The sequence below is a fragment of the Notolepis coatsorum genome, assembly GCF_963971535.1.
Source record: "Notolepis coatsorum genome assembly, chromosome: 19".
Classification (NCBI taxonomy): Eukaryota; Metazoa; Chordata; class Actinopteri; order Aulopiformes; family Paralepididae; genus Notolepis; species Notolepis coatsorum.
This window is the reverse complement of record NC_140183.1, coordinates 48,018,387-48,034,537: the sequence shown is the minus strand read 5'-3', so window position 1 is coordinate 48,034,537 and position 16,151 is coordinate 48,018,387. Positions and strand designations below refer to the sequence as shown.

General features: G+C 41.6%; 1 protein-coding gene across 1 annotated transcript in view; it reads right to left on the bottom strand.

Moving 5' to 3' along the window:
- The window catches only part of usf2l (upstream transcription factor 2, c-fos interacting-like), a 48,901-nt gene extending 33,304 nt beyond the window's left edge, over positions 1-15,597 (bottom strand). Inside the window, exons 1-7 of the mRNA XM_084336508.1 lie at positions 15,190-15,597; positions 14,572-14,612; positions 13,942-14,054; positions 9,668-9,787; positions 9,208-9,361; positions 3,261-3,348; positions 25-60 (exon numbers count right to left, since the gene is read on the bottom strand). Of these exons, the coding sequence (XP_084192634.1) occupies positions 25-60; positions 3,261-3,348; positions 9,208-9,361; positions 9,668-9,787; positions 13,942-14,054; positions 14,572-14,612; positions 15,190-15,224 (587 nt within the window). The 5' untranslated portion in view covers positions 15,225-15,597. The remainder of the gene's footprint in view (positions 1-24; positions 61-3,260; positions 3,349-9,207; positions 9,362-9,667; positions 9,788-13,941; positions 14,055-14,571; positions 14,613-15,189) is intronic.
- Between the last annotated feature and the right edge of the window lie 554 nt (positions 15,598-16,151).

Genomic DNA, 16,151 nt, shown 5'->3' with positions numbered 1-16,151 from the left:
TGTGGGGGGGGAAGTTGTCCTCACCAGTTTAAATCTTGTTGCAGCGCCTCGTTTTCATCCCTGTGAAACAGGAGTTTTTTTTAATGACATTTTATTTAACACAGATCAATGATCATGTCAATGGTGATTAGTTTACACTTTAATGAAGGTTTGGAGCCTGTGTCTAAATAAAAAAACATTAATAATTACTATAAGAGGAAATAAAAACAGAAACAAAGACAAATGGGGGAAAAATCGAATAAAAATAAAAGGCTCTAGTTCACTGCACTGCAGAGGTAACTCAGCAGCACCATGACCCGTTTCTTCATATGGGACTGTATGCAAGTCTGCTGTAGCCGGTGAACGACACTAGATTTGCTTTGGGGGGGGGGAGCATAGCAGACATCCGTCAACGCTCCTTATCTATCCCATAGCCTCTAATTGAACTGTCAAACTGTTAAAAGGAAGGCCGCACCAAATATGAGTGCTGGGGGTGTTTACCATTTTTCTTCCGTTGTAACAGCTGATTAAATAAGAGTGCGGTGAATACCGAGGAGGAAATCACGAGACGTGTAACGTGACAGCTACACCCCTACCAATAAAAAATGTGTTATCATTAATAAGACCGCCCTCTTAGTCAATTAGTACACGAATTGATCATTAGGGTTTTAGTGGACTAATACATCATCTTTTGTTTTTGTTTATATTGAATACTTCATGTTTACGTTACTTCAGACAAATATTCACCAATGTGGTTTGGCCTTTAACATGTACCTGAAACATCAGAGTTTGGGGGGATATTTGAATGAATGGAGCATTACAATTATTGGTCAACAAAATTCTATGACTATCAATTTTGTGAGCTAAACATTTCTTTAGTCAGGGGCAGCCCTCATATGATGCATGAATTAGTCAGTTCCACGGGTTAAGAATTAAACACATGCTTGTAGGAAAACGGCAGGGATATCAATGCTCTGCAATTCAATTTGGGAGTAGATCATGTGTTCATTGTGAATGGCCATACAAACAGGCAAAAGACTGTCTTCATCCAACGCACAGTGGAACTAAATATAAATGTGTCCTTAAAAAGGGAACTTGTATCTACAGGCCTTTCCAACACGCAGTCTTGCTCCTGGATCCGAGCATAAGCATGCTCGAATTTCCTTTTCCAAATGACGTGGTAAACACAGAGGTGATGGAAGTATGTTTTTCAGCATGCAGTGAGGAAGTCAATGTAGGGGTGTGAGCTGAATTCAGATGAGGCTGTTGTTAATCTCATACTGCAATCACCAGCATGTTGACTCACAGTTGAAAGATCACTTTGACACATCATTATCGTGATTCATGTTGTTGACTTTTGAAAGAGAAACAAACAAAGAAAAACAAGTGGGAGAAGGAGAACCTAGGTCGACCGGGGCGTCGCAGAGATCCCGATAATAGAACTTGTAGAATGGCCATTCCCAATTCAGATCTATGTTCTAGAATGGTCATTTGGGCTGGTGTACCTACTGTGCCATGGTTGCCGTTACACTCCAGAGCCATCTCTACGCCTGTACGTCACAGCCTGCTAAACAGCTCTGCCCAAGAGAGCCAAAATCTGGATATCCATGACCAAATGAATTTGAAAGAAAATGTGGCAGTAACTTTGAATTGGGAATATTTGAATGAATTTGAATTCAGTTCTTATTTATAAAATAGACTAAAACATATGGGGGGAAATATGTTACGGGAAAATAATACAAGTAGCACCGGTTCTTATATTTCCTCTTTGGGCAGAGATGTTTGACAGTGGAACGTCGTCCAACTCTCTGCGTATGAGAATGGTTTGCCATAGAATGTTTGATAATGTTGTCATGGAAACCAGAGTGGGTTTAGTGCAAGAGACTCCATACTCCATGTGCAGTAAGAGCTGTCCATCACCCAGCCTGAAAGAGCTGTCCATCACCCAGCCTGAAAGAGCTGTCCATCACCCAGCCTGAAAGAGCTGTCCATCACCCAGCCTGAAAGAGCTCTACATCACCCAGCCTGAAAGAGCTCTACATCACCCAGCCTGAAAGAGCTGTCCATCACCCAGCCTGAAAGATCACCCCAGCCTGAAAGAGCTCTACATCACCCAGCCTGAAAGAGCTCTACATCACCCAGCCTGAAAGAGCTGTCCATCACCCAGCCTGAAAGAGCTCTACATCACCCAGCCTGAAAGAGCTCTACATCACCCAGCCTGAAAGAGCTGTCCATCACCCAGCCTGAAAGAGCTCTACATCACCCAGCCTGAAAGAGCTGTCCATCACCCAGCCTGAAAGAGCTCTACATCACCCAGCCTGAAAGAGCTCTACATCACCCAGCCTGAAAGAGCTGTCCATCACCCAGCCTGAAAGAGCTCTACATCACCCAGCCTGAAAGAGCTGTCCATCACCCAGCCTGAAAGAGCTCTACATCACCCAGCCTGAAAGAGCTCTACATCACCCAGCCTGAAAGAGCTCTACATCACCCAGCCTGAAGAGCTCTACATCACCCAGCCTGAAGAGCTCTACATCACCCAGCCTGAAAGAGTTCTACATCACCCAGCTTGAAAGAGCTCTACATCACCCAGCCTGAAAGAGCTCGGTATCACACAGCTTGGATTATCCCAATGTCTCGACTGGCCAGAAACGTGTTAGGGACATGGAGCCATGAATGCTTGCACCACCTGCAACAGAACACCAGCGACACTGCATGCGGACGTCTGCGTCTGCCTTAAGAATATAACTCATTAGTCTCATTATTGTTCACACAGGACACAGTGTTCATTTTCATGACAACATTATTAAAAGATCTATGGCATACCTTAGGTGTACCAAAAGAAATGACCACAATACACTAGGAAAGGCCCTTTCTAAACCATTCAAGTTCTGTCCCTGAGATTGCATCATCCTCTCTGACAAGCCCAGCAGAGAAGGACGCCATAATCAGTGCAGTTTTGTACAGCACCACTAATGCAAGATAACTGAATCAAAAACACAGCTTTATATCTGTGCATATCAAAGAGCAATTGCCTCTACATTATTTGACCAATAAATAAATAAAAACGTAAATTCAATATTGCAATTACTGACTTAATCCACAGTATTAAAGAAAACAGATGAAAGAAAGCAGTTATATTTAGAGACCTAAATCTAATAGTCTTCAAAATGGGTAACAGCGTTTCTCAGGATTGAGCCATGACTGTTGTTTTTGTCCCAGGAGTGGCTGGGAGTGTCTGGGCCTCGCAGTGAGGATTTAAAGGCTGTGAAGCAGATACTCACGCGGGGTAGGACTGTGTGCGCGGGGCTATGGTTCGAGGCGTGCCTGCCTGAATCACATCAGGGGGGGTCATCATCACATAAAACTGACCTGGGATCGGGAGAAGGGGCAGGAAAGCACAGTGCGTACGATCAGTGATGCCAATTTCTTTCACACGGCCCGAACCTCATGGTGAGGACAGGTTAATTCACCCGTCTCAAACCATGCCCTCTTTTCTTGATTGGAGTTTGAGACAGGTCCATTGTGGCTTGGTGGTTCACCGATGCCTACTGAAGGGACAGTAATTGTTTTTAGTGTCCGCTATTGCTCCATAGTATCTAGTGATGTGTAACAATTTAATCAAAAGGTAAATCTGATGCACGATAAAATCCAAAAACATTTATACGTCTCAAATCAATTAAATTCACTTTGAAGTTTTTTTTAATAGGTATACAAAAATGTTATGGGACTAATTCAGTCAGTGTTAAAGGGGCATGCCATCATTATGGGAAATGTGCTCGTCTTCAGACAAGAGTCAGACAAGAAGATGAATACCAATTTCCTCTGTGCGTTCAGTAGCAAGCTATCAGGCTGCCTAGCTAAGCACAAATTAATGGAAGTGGATACAGACCACTAGCCTAGCTTCAAACTCCAGGAGGTGTTTTTGGCCAACAGTTAGGCTAGCGGTCCGCATCCGCTAGTCTAGCTGTTGTGAAAAGGTGCAGATAAAACCTTGCACCAAGGTGTTCCTTTACAGAAGCGCGTTCATAAAAAGAATGAAACGAATGGCTCTTTTCCATGACATGGTACCGGTTCGACTTTTTTGGTTTTCCATTGAGAAGAAGTTGAGAATAGTGCCTGGTGCTCTTTTTGGCATTACCTCCCTCACGCTTCCAAGACGAGATGATACCAAAAGGAGACGTGAAAACACTGCAGACCGCTGATCAGAGAAAATAGTCACTTGTAACACAACAGCACCAAGGAGAGCACTGTTATCTTCTTATCAACCAGGAAAGAAAAAAAAAGAGAAAATGTTTAACTCATTGAGCGCCAAAAACGAGATATCTCGTTTCTGAGAGCCAACGCTTGAGTGCCAAAAACGAGATCTCTCGTTTCTGGTTCCTTTTTTTTATTATTCTAAACACTCAATTGTGCCTGGGACCTGCAATGACGATTGAATCCCGACAGGTGGCAGTATCGCCTACCTTATGAACTGCATGGGCCAGTTTAGTGTGGACCGCCCCACGCCTCAGCGAGAGCTCCCAAAGCACTAGGGCAGGGGTCAGCAACCTTTAGTATCAAAAGAGCCACTTTTCCCCCGTCCCACAAAATAAAATGCTCAGGGAGCCGCACAACCTATTTACCCTTAAAATGAAGATAACAGTGTATAACGTTTTATATATCCCCAAGCATACCCCACATTTAGCATAAAATGCCTGACAATTGCATACCCAAAGTAATTTGCGATTTATTATACTTTATACTTATAGCACACCGTTTGTTGCATTAACACTTTAGTTGCCAAAGGACGAGTTTAGGCGTCCTTCCCCGCCATGCTCAAGTTGCCGAAGACGCCGTAACTCGTCTTTGATATCAATATTTCAAAAATCTGTGATCGGAATCATATTTCCTTTCCGGGGGCCCTGAGACACAAGTGTGATCTCCTCTCAATCCTCTAGCGGTTCAAGACCGCCATCTGGTGGCCGATCGGCAGATCGAAAAAACGGATGTTACCTTTAACCCGGCAGGACTCACTCCATATGTGGTCCGGGCACTCGCTAATGTTAGAGAGACTCAGTCTTCACACAGTGAACATCGATCGCTGCAAATAACTCGAAAAAACAACATGATTTGGACGTATATATTATTATACAACCTGGAAATGGACCGGATATTTCTACATCCCATAATAGGAAAATGTCTGTTCCACGCTCATCGCCCAACGGCGCGAGGAAGATACGGTAAGATTCAGCGTTATTTTTCAATGTGTACGATACTAACTGCTATGATGAACATTTGACCCACATTAGATGAATGGTATAACGCTGCCCACGGAATTATAAACGCCCCCTCGGCCATCCGGTCAACATCAGATGACGTGTAGTAACTTCCAGAAGTACGTGCCGTTGAAATTTATTATCTGGCACAGATCGCTATCAAACTGTATTTCATCATCAATATAATGCATTTGGAGCTATAAGGGGATCAATAAAGGAATATCTTATCTTATCTTAAATCACGTTCTGGAGAAAGCTGCAGAAAGAGATGAAAACATACTTATACATTAGACCATATTTTAGTATGAATATGTGAATGAAAAAGTTTAACGTTGCTTCACCCTGAACAATACATATAGGACTTTGAATGGGCCCTAATAATGGCAATCTAGCAATAGGATTTAAAAAGTTATAGCCCTGCAAAGAAGGGGAACTTCTCCATAGACAAATAGAGCTGGCAACCCATGGTATATAATGAATTTAACCTCCGGCACCCAACGTGTTAATGGGATTATAAAAGCAACAAAAAGAAAAAATTTGACTTTTTAATTGCTGTTTTTACCTGTTATAACAAAGGAAAACCTCAAACTCTTATGAAGAGGAGAAAAAATACTGGCTGTGTAGACCTATTTTTTAATAAAACACAGAAGAGGAGACAAAACACTGGTGTCTGTAGACCGACTTTGAAATAAAACCCTGAACTATTCAGGTATATTTGAGTCCTTCCCTTATTTGTGGAACATTTATCAAATAAAAAGTAGTCCACTTTGAAAAAAGACTACCATGTGTAGACCTACTTTGAAATAAAACACAGAAAAGGAGAAGAAACACTGACATCTGTAGACCTACTTTGAAATAAACCCCTGAACTATGCAGCTCTATTAGAGTCCTTCCCTTATTTGTGGAAAATCTATAAAATTAAAAGTAAATTTTTCGTTGTTCGCAAATTTTGCACCACATATACAGGCAAGCCTTTTGTTGACTAAATATCTTAGTTGATGAAATATTTTTTCATTTCAGTGTCACAGTATGACATCGATCTCCAAAATAAGAGAAAAAAAAGTAAAAAAAAAAAAAGAAAAAACTTTTTTTTGGGCCAGGGAGCCGCAGCTGATTGGCTAAAGAGCCGCATGCAGCCTCGAGGCAGCAGGTTGCCGACCCCTGCACTAGGGAGAGCAGCAGTGAGCAGTACGTACACCCAACTAACGTTCGACAATGGCGATCGCCTAGAGCGAACTATTGGATATTAGAAGAAGACAAAACGAATTATTCATATATGTATTGATCCTGTTCTGATCGAAAACACTTGAAGCGAGAGTGGAGTACCTGCTGACAAAGGTAACGTCTATTTTATCGAACCCCATCATAAAACATGCTTTTGTAATGATCGCAGCATCATTACAAACGTTCGAACCTTCGTTTTTAATCAAAACTAATTTAAAATATTTTTTCCAAAATATTTTATTTAAAAAAAAAAAATCTTTTTTTTTTTAAATATCCTCAAACTAAATCCTCAATTTAAATAAAGTGATTAATCTGATTAAATGAGTCTCTTTTTTATTAAATCAACTTTCTTTAATGAATATAACTTAGCAGTTTTTTTTTATACTATAATATTGGTGTAGCCTAATCTTTATCTGCAACTGTGAAGAAAAACCCCATTGGTTTAAACAGAATGAATAGACACAGACACATACACTCTGCATCTTCTGGCCGCCTCAGACCTACTCCTATCCGAGCTCCGGGAGGGTCATCAAGGAGAAGCCGCCTATTCTCATTTCTCAGTCCTTGCCCCACAATGGTGGAATGAACTACCCACCCCAGTTAGAACAGCCGAAACCCGTCCAATCTTTCGCCGTCGACTAAAGACGCACTTCTTCAACCATTATCTGAAATAAAAAATAAAATAAAAAAAGATATCTAACCCTAACTAACCTTACTGGCATGCACTAAACTAACCTACACTGTGGCACTCAACACTTTGATGAACATTGTTACTCAGCTGATAGAGTTGTGCCCTTCCTGATGACTTGTCGTACAGAACTTGTAAGTCGCTTTGGATAAAAGCGTCAGCTAAATGACAAAATGTAAATGTAAATCTAAAAGAAATATAAAAAATATATATAATTTTCTTTTTTTTATTAAAAATAAAAAATTCGAATTTTGATTTAGAATTTGAATGTTAACGTAACGAACGAACGTTCGAACATTCAGGCTCAGCCTTACCATTGTCTCCATAGCTATAATATAGAATATACGATGGGTCCACAAACATCGTGAAAATGGTCAATAAACATGGCGCCAGGGAGTAAAGATGGAAAAACAGCGCGGCAGTCAATGAGTTAATGCATGCGACATCATATCAACGACAACATGAGGTTCACTACAGCAAATTAACACTTTCTTCGCCAGGCTTATGTACATCATTATACCTTCCTCTGCCAGCTCTATTTGTCTATGGAGAAGTTCCCCTTCTTTGCAGGGCTATAACTTTTTTAATTGTATTGCTAAATTGACATTACTATGGCCCATTCAACGTCAATTATCTATCGTTCAGGACGTAGGAACGTTATACTTTTTCATTCACATATTCATACTAAAATAGGGTCTAAAGTATAAATATGTTTTTATCGTTTTCTGCAGCATTCTCCAGAACGTGATTTATAGCCCTAAATGCATTATATTGATGATCAAATACAGTTTGATAGCGATCTGCGTGAGATAAAAAATGTCAAATGGACGTGCTTCTAGAAGTTACTGCTTATCATCTGATGTGGACCGGATGGGGGGGGGGGGGGGGGGGGGGGGGTCGTTTATAATTCCGTGGCCAACGTTAGATGATTCATCTAGTGTGGGTGATATGATCATTAGAGCAGTTTGTATCGAACATGGTAAAAAAAAACGCTGAAACTCACCGCAGCTTCCTCATAGCGTTGGGCGATGAGCGTGGAGCAAAAATATTCCTATTATGGGATGTTGAAATATGCGATCCATCTCCAGGTTGTATAATAGTATATACGTCCAAATCATGTTGTTTATCGAGTTATTGGTAACGGATCACTATCCATTGTGTCGCGCTCGAGTCCCGGGACCTATAGCGAGTGAACGGACCGAATTTGGATGAGCACCAGTTTCCGTTTCCGGTTTGGGCGATCCGCCGATCGGCCACCAGATGGCGCTCTTGAACCGTTGGAGAGTTGAGAGGGGATCAACAGTAGATCTCAAGTCTCCGGGGGAGAAATATGATTGCGATCACAGATTTTTGAAATATTGATCTCAATGACGTGTTACGGCGTCATTGGCAGAATGAGCATGGCGGGGAATGACGAGTTTAGGCGTCCTTGGCAGAGAAAGTGTTAATGGAGGAAAAGGAGAAACGCAGAAGAGGAGAATGAAACTATAATAGTGTCCATTTCCACAGTAAATCATCTGTTGAGTGTTTGATGGTTATTTATTTGTGCTTTAGTTTAAAACGTAACCTCCATGAAACAATCAGAAGATCACGTTTTATTTAGCTCATTCCTGCTTTGTTCTCTCTACGCCACTCCCTCTTCTCGCTCCACCGCCTTGCTGCTCTCTCTCAGCTTGGTCACGCTCCCTTTTTCCCTCATCTTTTTGGAGCCGGGAAGCTGACAATAAAGCCTAACTTTACTTTTTAACGTTATCAAATGAAAAGAAATGTCCTCCCCTTGTCCTAAATGGATACTAGAATACGTCCGTGTTTTATGAATGAGGCTGTACACAGACATATACAAGCAACTGCACTGCACGTGTTAGACCAGTGGTACTATCTGCAGTGGAAAACGATCTGCAGTGGAAAACTAAGTACCTAGTAACAAAAACAAGTAGAGTCGAGACCATGTAATGGAAAGGATTTCCACATCCACACTGATGCATCAATTAGTGTCGCTAGAGAGCCAACTCGCTCCGACAGCTCGCACCAGCCTATGTTAGCAGACGAGAGCCGACTCACCCCCTGCCTGTGTGAGTGTCGGGTCCGTGGTGGCCTGCACAGACACAGTCCCGTCGGTCACCGCTGTGGCGGGGAAGTAAGCAAAGCGCGTCTCCCCTCCCACCGCCTCTCCCACTGGGCTCCCGCCATTACTGAAAGGGTTCTGGATCACAGCCTGCGACAGATAAAAGAGAGAGGGGAGCTTAAACAACTGACACAGTAGTACTAGTCACCGTAGGTAGAGTCACAACACACCCGTCACACTCAGCACTGTGATATCCGCTCCTGTAGAAGGCTATATTCAACGCAGCTGCCAGTAGTTTAGAATCAATGACAACCGAGGGGCAATTTGACCACGTCCTCCGTGCCCTCCGGATGCTACCGATCTGTGTCATGTTTCAAGGGACAATTTCTTTCCAGCTTCTTAAGAACTTGGGAGGGGACATTGTTGGGCTACAGCTACTCCAAATGGCTGTGGTACCTGAGCCACTGCCTGAGGGGCTCCAGCGAAGGCGGCTGCGGAGACCACGCTCACTGCCCCTCCCCCGTCGTCTCTCCCCTCCAGGTGTTGGTCCGTCACCTGGACAACACGATACGTCACCTGAGGGAAGAAGAGAGAGAGAAATAGATGTTATTGCTACATGCCTGAGGGAGGATGTCCAAGCCTGCAACTGCCCCGACAGTCCTGCTTTCAGCAGAGCATAGATCTCAACAACATCCCACACATTATGCTTATGGTTCAGAATGTGCCTGATTCAATTTATAAAAAAAAAGAAAAAAAGGCAATTTAAAAAATAGGCCCAAAGAAAATCAGCTTGTTTTGCTCCAAATAATCTGTATTTCTACCTCTGCATCATGTGACTCTCCTCCTGACTGACATGTGACACCAGCCGCATGCCAATCCTGGACCCGATTGGAATCACATGATCACTCACACCAAGGGATGTTTACGAGCTCCACGCATCACCTACAGATTAGAAATCGACTCCGGTGCCAATCAGCCACAGCCGTGGGGCAAAATGTGAATGTCAACTTGTTGTATCCCCAATTCAGTTAATTTCCTACCTCATGACAACCTCTGCAACATTGTTCTATTTTCCATCATTGATCATTGTCATGCAAACACTCACAAGACTTCTTAGTTGAGACCAGCCTCTGTTGTTGCCATTGTGTGATGTGAATATATCTGCATATATTCCCGTTTACACATCTGTATACATACCCACTCTGTGCACTGTATACTATATCGGTGTATATCCCTTACCTACTCTTATTAGTTATACCTCTGGGCAGTATGGCTTACACAATAATACTGTACATACATATTAACTCAGTAGCTTTATTATATTCACTTTTTACTAGGGTTGGGCATCGTTTGGATTTGGATTCCTGTTCTGAACGATTCTCGCTTCCGATTCTTTGAGGTGCAGGTCACAGCTTATTTCGCAGGAGAATCTTTTTTGTTTTGAAATTTTTTTTAAAATGTCATACTATTCACATTTTCAGTTGACTTGATACAGTTTAACACTTTGACTGCCATGAAACGTCTTTTCACGTCATTGCTGGCCATGCTCAAGTTGCCGGGGGACGCTGTACAGCGTCCTTATATCAATATTTCAAAAATCTGCGATCGGATTCATATGTCCCCTCCGCTGGCCTGAGATCCACCAGCAGGACCCACTGAGCTCTCTGGCGGTTCAGGAGCGCCATCTGGTGGCCGATCGGCGCAATCGCCAAACAGGATGTTGAATAGAGGTTGTCCTAGACGACCGTAGTACTTCCGGCGCTCGCTATAGGTCCCGCGACTCTGGCTCGTCACACTACACAGTGATCGATTGCCAATAACTCGATAAACAACATGATTTGGACGTATATACCATTATACAAGCTGGAGATGGACCGGGTAAATTTACATCCCATAATGATAAGATTTCAACTCGACGATGATCGCCCAACGGCGCGCGGAGACTGGGGTGAGTTTCAGCGTGTAACGTTACCGTCTTCGATACTAACTGCTATTATCAACATTTGACCCACATTAGATGATTGGTATAACGCTGCCCACGGAATTATAAACGCCCCCTAGCCCATCCGGTCAACATCAGATGACGTGTAGTAACTTCTAGAAGTACGTCTAGTTGGAATTTTTTATATCGCGCTGATTGCCATAAAACTGTATTGCATCATCAATATAATGCATTTGGGGCTATAGATCACGTTCTGGAGAAAGCTGCAGAAAGAGATGAAACATACTTATACATTAGACCATACTTTACTATGAATATGTGAATGAAAAAGTTTAACGTTGCTACACAATGAACAATACATATAGGACTTTGAATGGGCCCTAATAATGGCAATGTAGCAATAGAATTTAAAAAGTTATAGCCATGCAAAGAAGGGGTACTTCTCCATAGACAAATAGAGCCGGCAACCTATGGTATATCATTAATTTAACCCAAGGCAACCAAAGTGTTAACACTTTAATCGCCAAGGACGCCTTAACTCGTCATTCCCCGCCATGCTAATTCTGCCAATGACGCCGTAACACGTCATTGAGATCAATATTTCAAAAATCTGTGATCGCAATCATATTTCTCCCGCGGAGACTTGAGATCTACTGTTGATCCCCTCTCAACTCTCCAACGGTTCAAGAGCGCCATCTGGTGGCCGATCGGCGGATCGCCCAAACCGGAAACGGAAACTGGTGCTCATCCAAATTCGGTCCGTTCACTCGCTATAGGTCCGTTACCAATAACTCGATAAACAACATGATTTGGACGTATATACTATTATACAACCTGGAGATGGATCGCATATTTCAACATCCCATAATAGGAATATTTTTGCTCCACGCTCATCGCCCAACGGCCCGAGGAGACTGGGGTACGTTTCAGCGTTTATTTTTACCGTGTTCGATACAAACTGCTCTAATGATCATATCACCCACATTACATGAATCATCTAACGTTGGCCACGGAATTATAAACAACCCCCCCCTAGAAGCACGTCCATTTGAAATTTTTTATCTGGCGCCGATCGCTATCAAACTGTATTTGATCATCAATATAATGCATTTAGGGCTATAAATCACGTTCTGCAGAATGCTGCAGAAAACGATAAAAACATATTTATACTTTAGACCGTATTTTAGTATGAATATGTGAATGAAAAAGTATAACGTTCCTACATCCTGAACGATAGATAATTGACGTTGAATGGGCCATAGTAATGTCAATTTAGCAATACAATTTAAAAAGTTATAGCCCTGCAAAGAAGGGGAACTTCTCCATAGACAAATAGAGCTGGCAGAGGATGGTATAATGATGTACATAAGCGTGGCAAAGAAAGTGTTAATTTGGTTAGGGTATTAATTAACAAAGTTAAAAAAAAATGTTTAATTATTTTTTTTAAGAATTGAAATGCAGATATGTTACTTCCGGTTCCAGAACCGGAAGTTAGGAACCAGTTCCTAATTAGAACCGGTTTTCGGTGCCCAACCCTACTTTTTACACTGTATATTACACACCTGTTCTGTATATTTAATTGTACCTTAATTTCACCAGGTAGTTCAATTAAGAATACATTCTTATTTAGAATGACAGCCTGGCGAGAGGACAAAAGGGCCTCTCGAAGGGTAATGTGGAAAGGGGACCAAAATATATATATATTTTTTTTTATTATTATTATTTTTTAAACATAACATAAAATTAGACACACAAGCATTAACAGTAAATATCTAAAGTAAATCACAGGACTATACATTCCATTTGAATCAATATAAATGTAGTTTACGAGATATATACCTAATACTTGCAATCCAATACAATACATACGCTCTAGCTCGCTCTTCCCCCCAGGACCCCCACTTGGATAATCCATCCATTTTCATTCCTTTCTAACCAGGAACTACAATTCATATGCTAGCCTTTATTCTCTCCACCACTTCTAACCAGATTGCAATGTTGGTTTCACTGACACCTAAAATTCTTGCTGTAGATATCTCTAGATAAATCACATCGAGATAGGCAAGAACCCATACCTTCCGGCACATTTTATCCGGTTGAATCCATCGTGATGCTATCAGCTTTTTAGCAGCTGTGAGACCGGATAAAACTAGTCTTTTTAGCTGTATAGGGGCTGCAAACTGAGAGACATCATTCAACAGCAATACAGAGGGCTGTACAGGTATGTTCAGAAATAAGAATTCTGATAGTTGCAGGGTCACTTCTTCCCAGAATATCTTAACAGGTGGGCAATCCCAATACATAAATGTACCCTCATCACCATTTGTACATAAGGAACATAGAGCAAAATATATTTTTTTATAACTGTAAATAAAAATAAATAAACCAAACAGCACAATCCAGATAAGACTATTGGACACAGACACAATTCACAGAGGTTTGAAATAAATAAAACACACCAAACAAACAAATAGAATGGCAAGGTATTTAAGATGAAGCAGAACAGACAATTTATAATAATAACAATATTGTTATGCACTTTACTGTTATCTTGCACTCTGGTTAGATGCCAATTTTTTTTGTTATACTGTACTTGTGCTGTACGATGACAATACATCTGAATCCAATCTAATGTGCTTCGATTCCTGTGCTGCAGCAACACCATGATTGTACCCAGTGAAAATGTGCCTATGCCGCTATGAGAATGATAACTCTTTCTGAAATGCACAAAAAGAAATGATTGCAAGTCAAGTCAGCAGTATCAAATTATTCTATACTTGAGACGTACCTGCCCGCCCTCAGTGCGAAATTGGTACTGTATGTTGTGGTCACCGAACGCTGAAGCCTGTTGAATACTGGCTATTGTAAGAGCCGTCTGTTCCTCTCCCCTGGCCCCGTCTCCTTCAGGTGACAACACAGGGAGAAGTGAAAGGAGAAGGAGAAAACACATATCCTGTTGATTGATTGATTGATTGATTGAAAACTTTATTTAACAGATTGCAGAATGGGTACAATACAGTACAGCTCAATACACACAATTGTTAAGGGGATGCAGACCAGAGAAAGACTTTCGTCTTGTTTACATCAGGGTCCCCCATTTTCAATTCATCAGGACATATATGACATACATGACATACAGATAGACAGTACTGCTACATCTATACATTTATGACATACCAGATTTGCAAATACAGTACTGTTTGTGATACAAAAAGAGTGTTGCTATCAAACAATTCAATTTAGCAGTGGCAGACAACATGCACAGTCACTCATTGACATGTCAGACTCCAGCTATAAAACCACCTAGATGGGTTAGAAAACCAATAGCAGGCTGAACAGCAACATAACTATTATGCAAGTGCCATATGCAGTGGCTTTTTCGCCATTAAAACCTATAGATCCATGACCAAATCCTTACCCTCAGATATCTGGACCAACTCCTCTTCTTGCTTCTCTTGGCTGCAAAACAGATGACAACTACTCAATACATATAAGCAGGCGGCAAGTTGCAACCTCCCCAAACTATCTGATTGATTGAAAATTGTATTAAAATATTGCAGAATGGGTACAATACAGTACAGCTCAATACACACAATTGTTAAGAGGATGCAGACCAGAGAAAGACTTTCGTCTTGTTTACATCAGGGTCCCCCATTTTCAATTCATCAGGATGGGTTTCTCTCCCATCCTCAACTTAAGCTAACTTAGTCCAACAGTCACCAACGACAAAGTTATCACAGCCTAGCCTACATAACGTTACTGGTCACCACGCAAGAGTTGTTTATGTTTTGTTGTCTAAAATATCGAGTAGCTAATGTTAACTATTTCTTCAAGGTTCTGTGTCCGCGGATTTGGCGTCTGCACACGAATCCCAATTTTAGCCATTCATATACATTTGCGACGTTAAACACCCACTTCTCCAGCTAGTTTTGAAACTAGTTTTCAGATCAGGCCTATGCTAACGCCATTAGCTTGCCAAATAGCATGTTGTTGCTAGCTTAACTCAAGTTAGCCATCTTGGCTGGCTCTGAATTACCTTGTGGTGTCCAGACTCTGTTCAAGCATGTCCATCAGGGTTGGAATAAAAAGTGATATTCAGTGTCACAGACGGGGTGATGGAAGTGCTGATCACGGGAACAAACACTCGGGTCATGTGAGGGAGACAGCCCAAGACACGTGAGGTATGGATCGGTCTCAAAGTTAAAATGGAGACCGCTGCAGTGCTGCTGGATGATCCGATCTGGCGCTCCCCGAGCTGCCGCAGTCTTGTTGTTGCTGATTTATCGGACGCCCGATTTCACTCTGTTAAAATAACCGCCACTGTGCTGGAAAAGTTATTAATTCAATTGATATCGGGTGACAGATCTTTGCCTTTTGAAGAAGTGGGCACTGTGCACGATACGCTTTCAGAGCCAATTCAGACACTCTTCCAGACAGCATACAGTTAACATGAAGTGGAGTCTGTCGAATTTATCCTCGCTATCCCCAACCCTACCACAAACTGTGAACAAACTGATAGTTATCTCCCCATGTCTCTCCTTTACGTGTTTATAGTTCACAAAAGGTGACTGGAGCCTGAGATCCATTCCAATTTCAAGATATCACTCATTGTTTAATGTTGGAAAAACGTAAAGAGAAAGTATTAAAAAATAATGTCTGAACTTGACTTGATGAAAGCAATATTTGTTTGCAATGATATCGTTTTCTTCTCCTTTTTATAACAACAATAATACTAATAGTATATTTTGTATTGGATTTATATTGAATATATAATTATATTTCATACTGCTTCTAGTATGCTGCTCGCTGGTCAGATGAACTCAGTGGTACACAGGTTGAAGAAACATGGCTTGGTTTCAAAACCAAATTCACAACAATACTCAACAACATGGCACCCCTACAGGGTTAAAAATCGCGCTGAGCCATGGATGCACACTGAAATACTGGCCGCTATGAAAACCAGAGACAAAAAATGCTCTGAACTTCATAAAAGTCAGA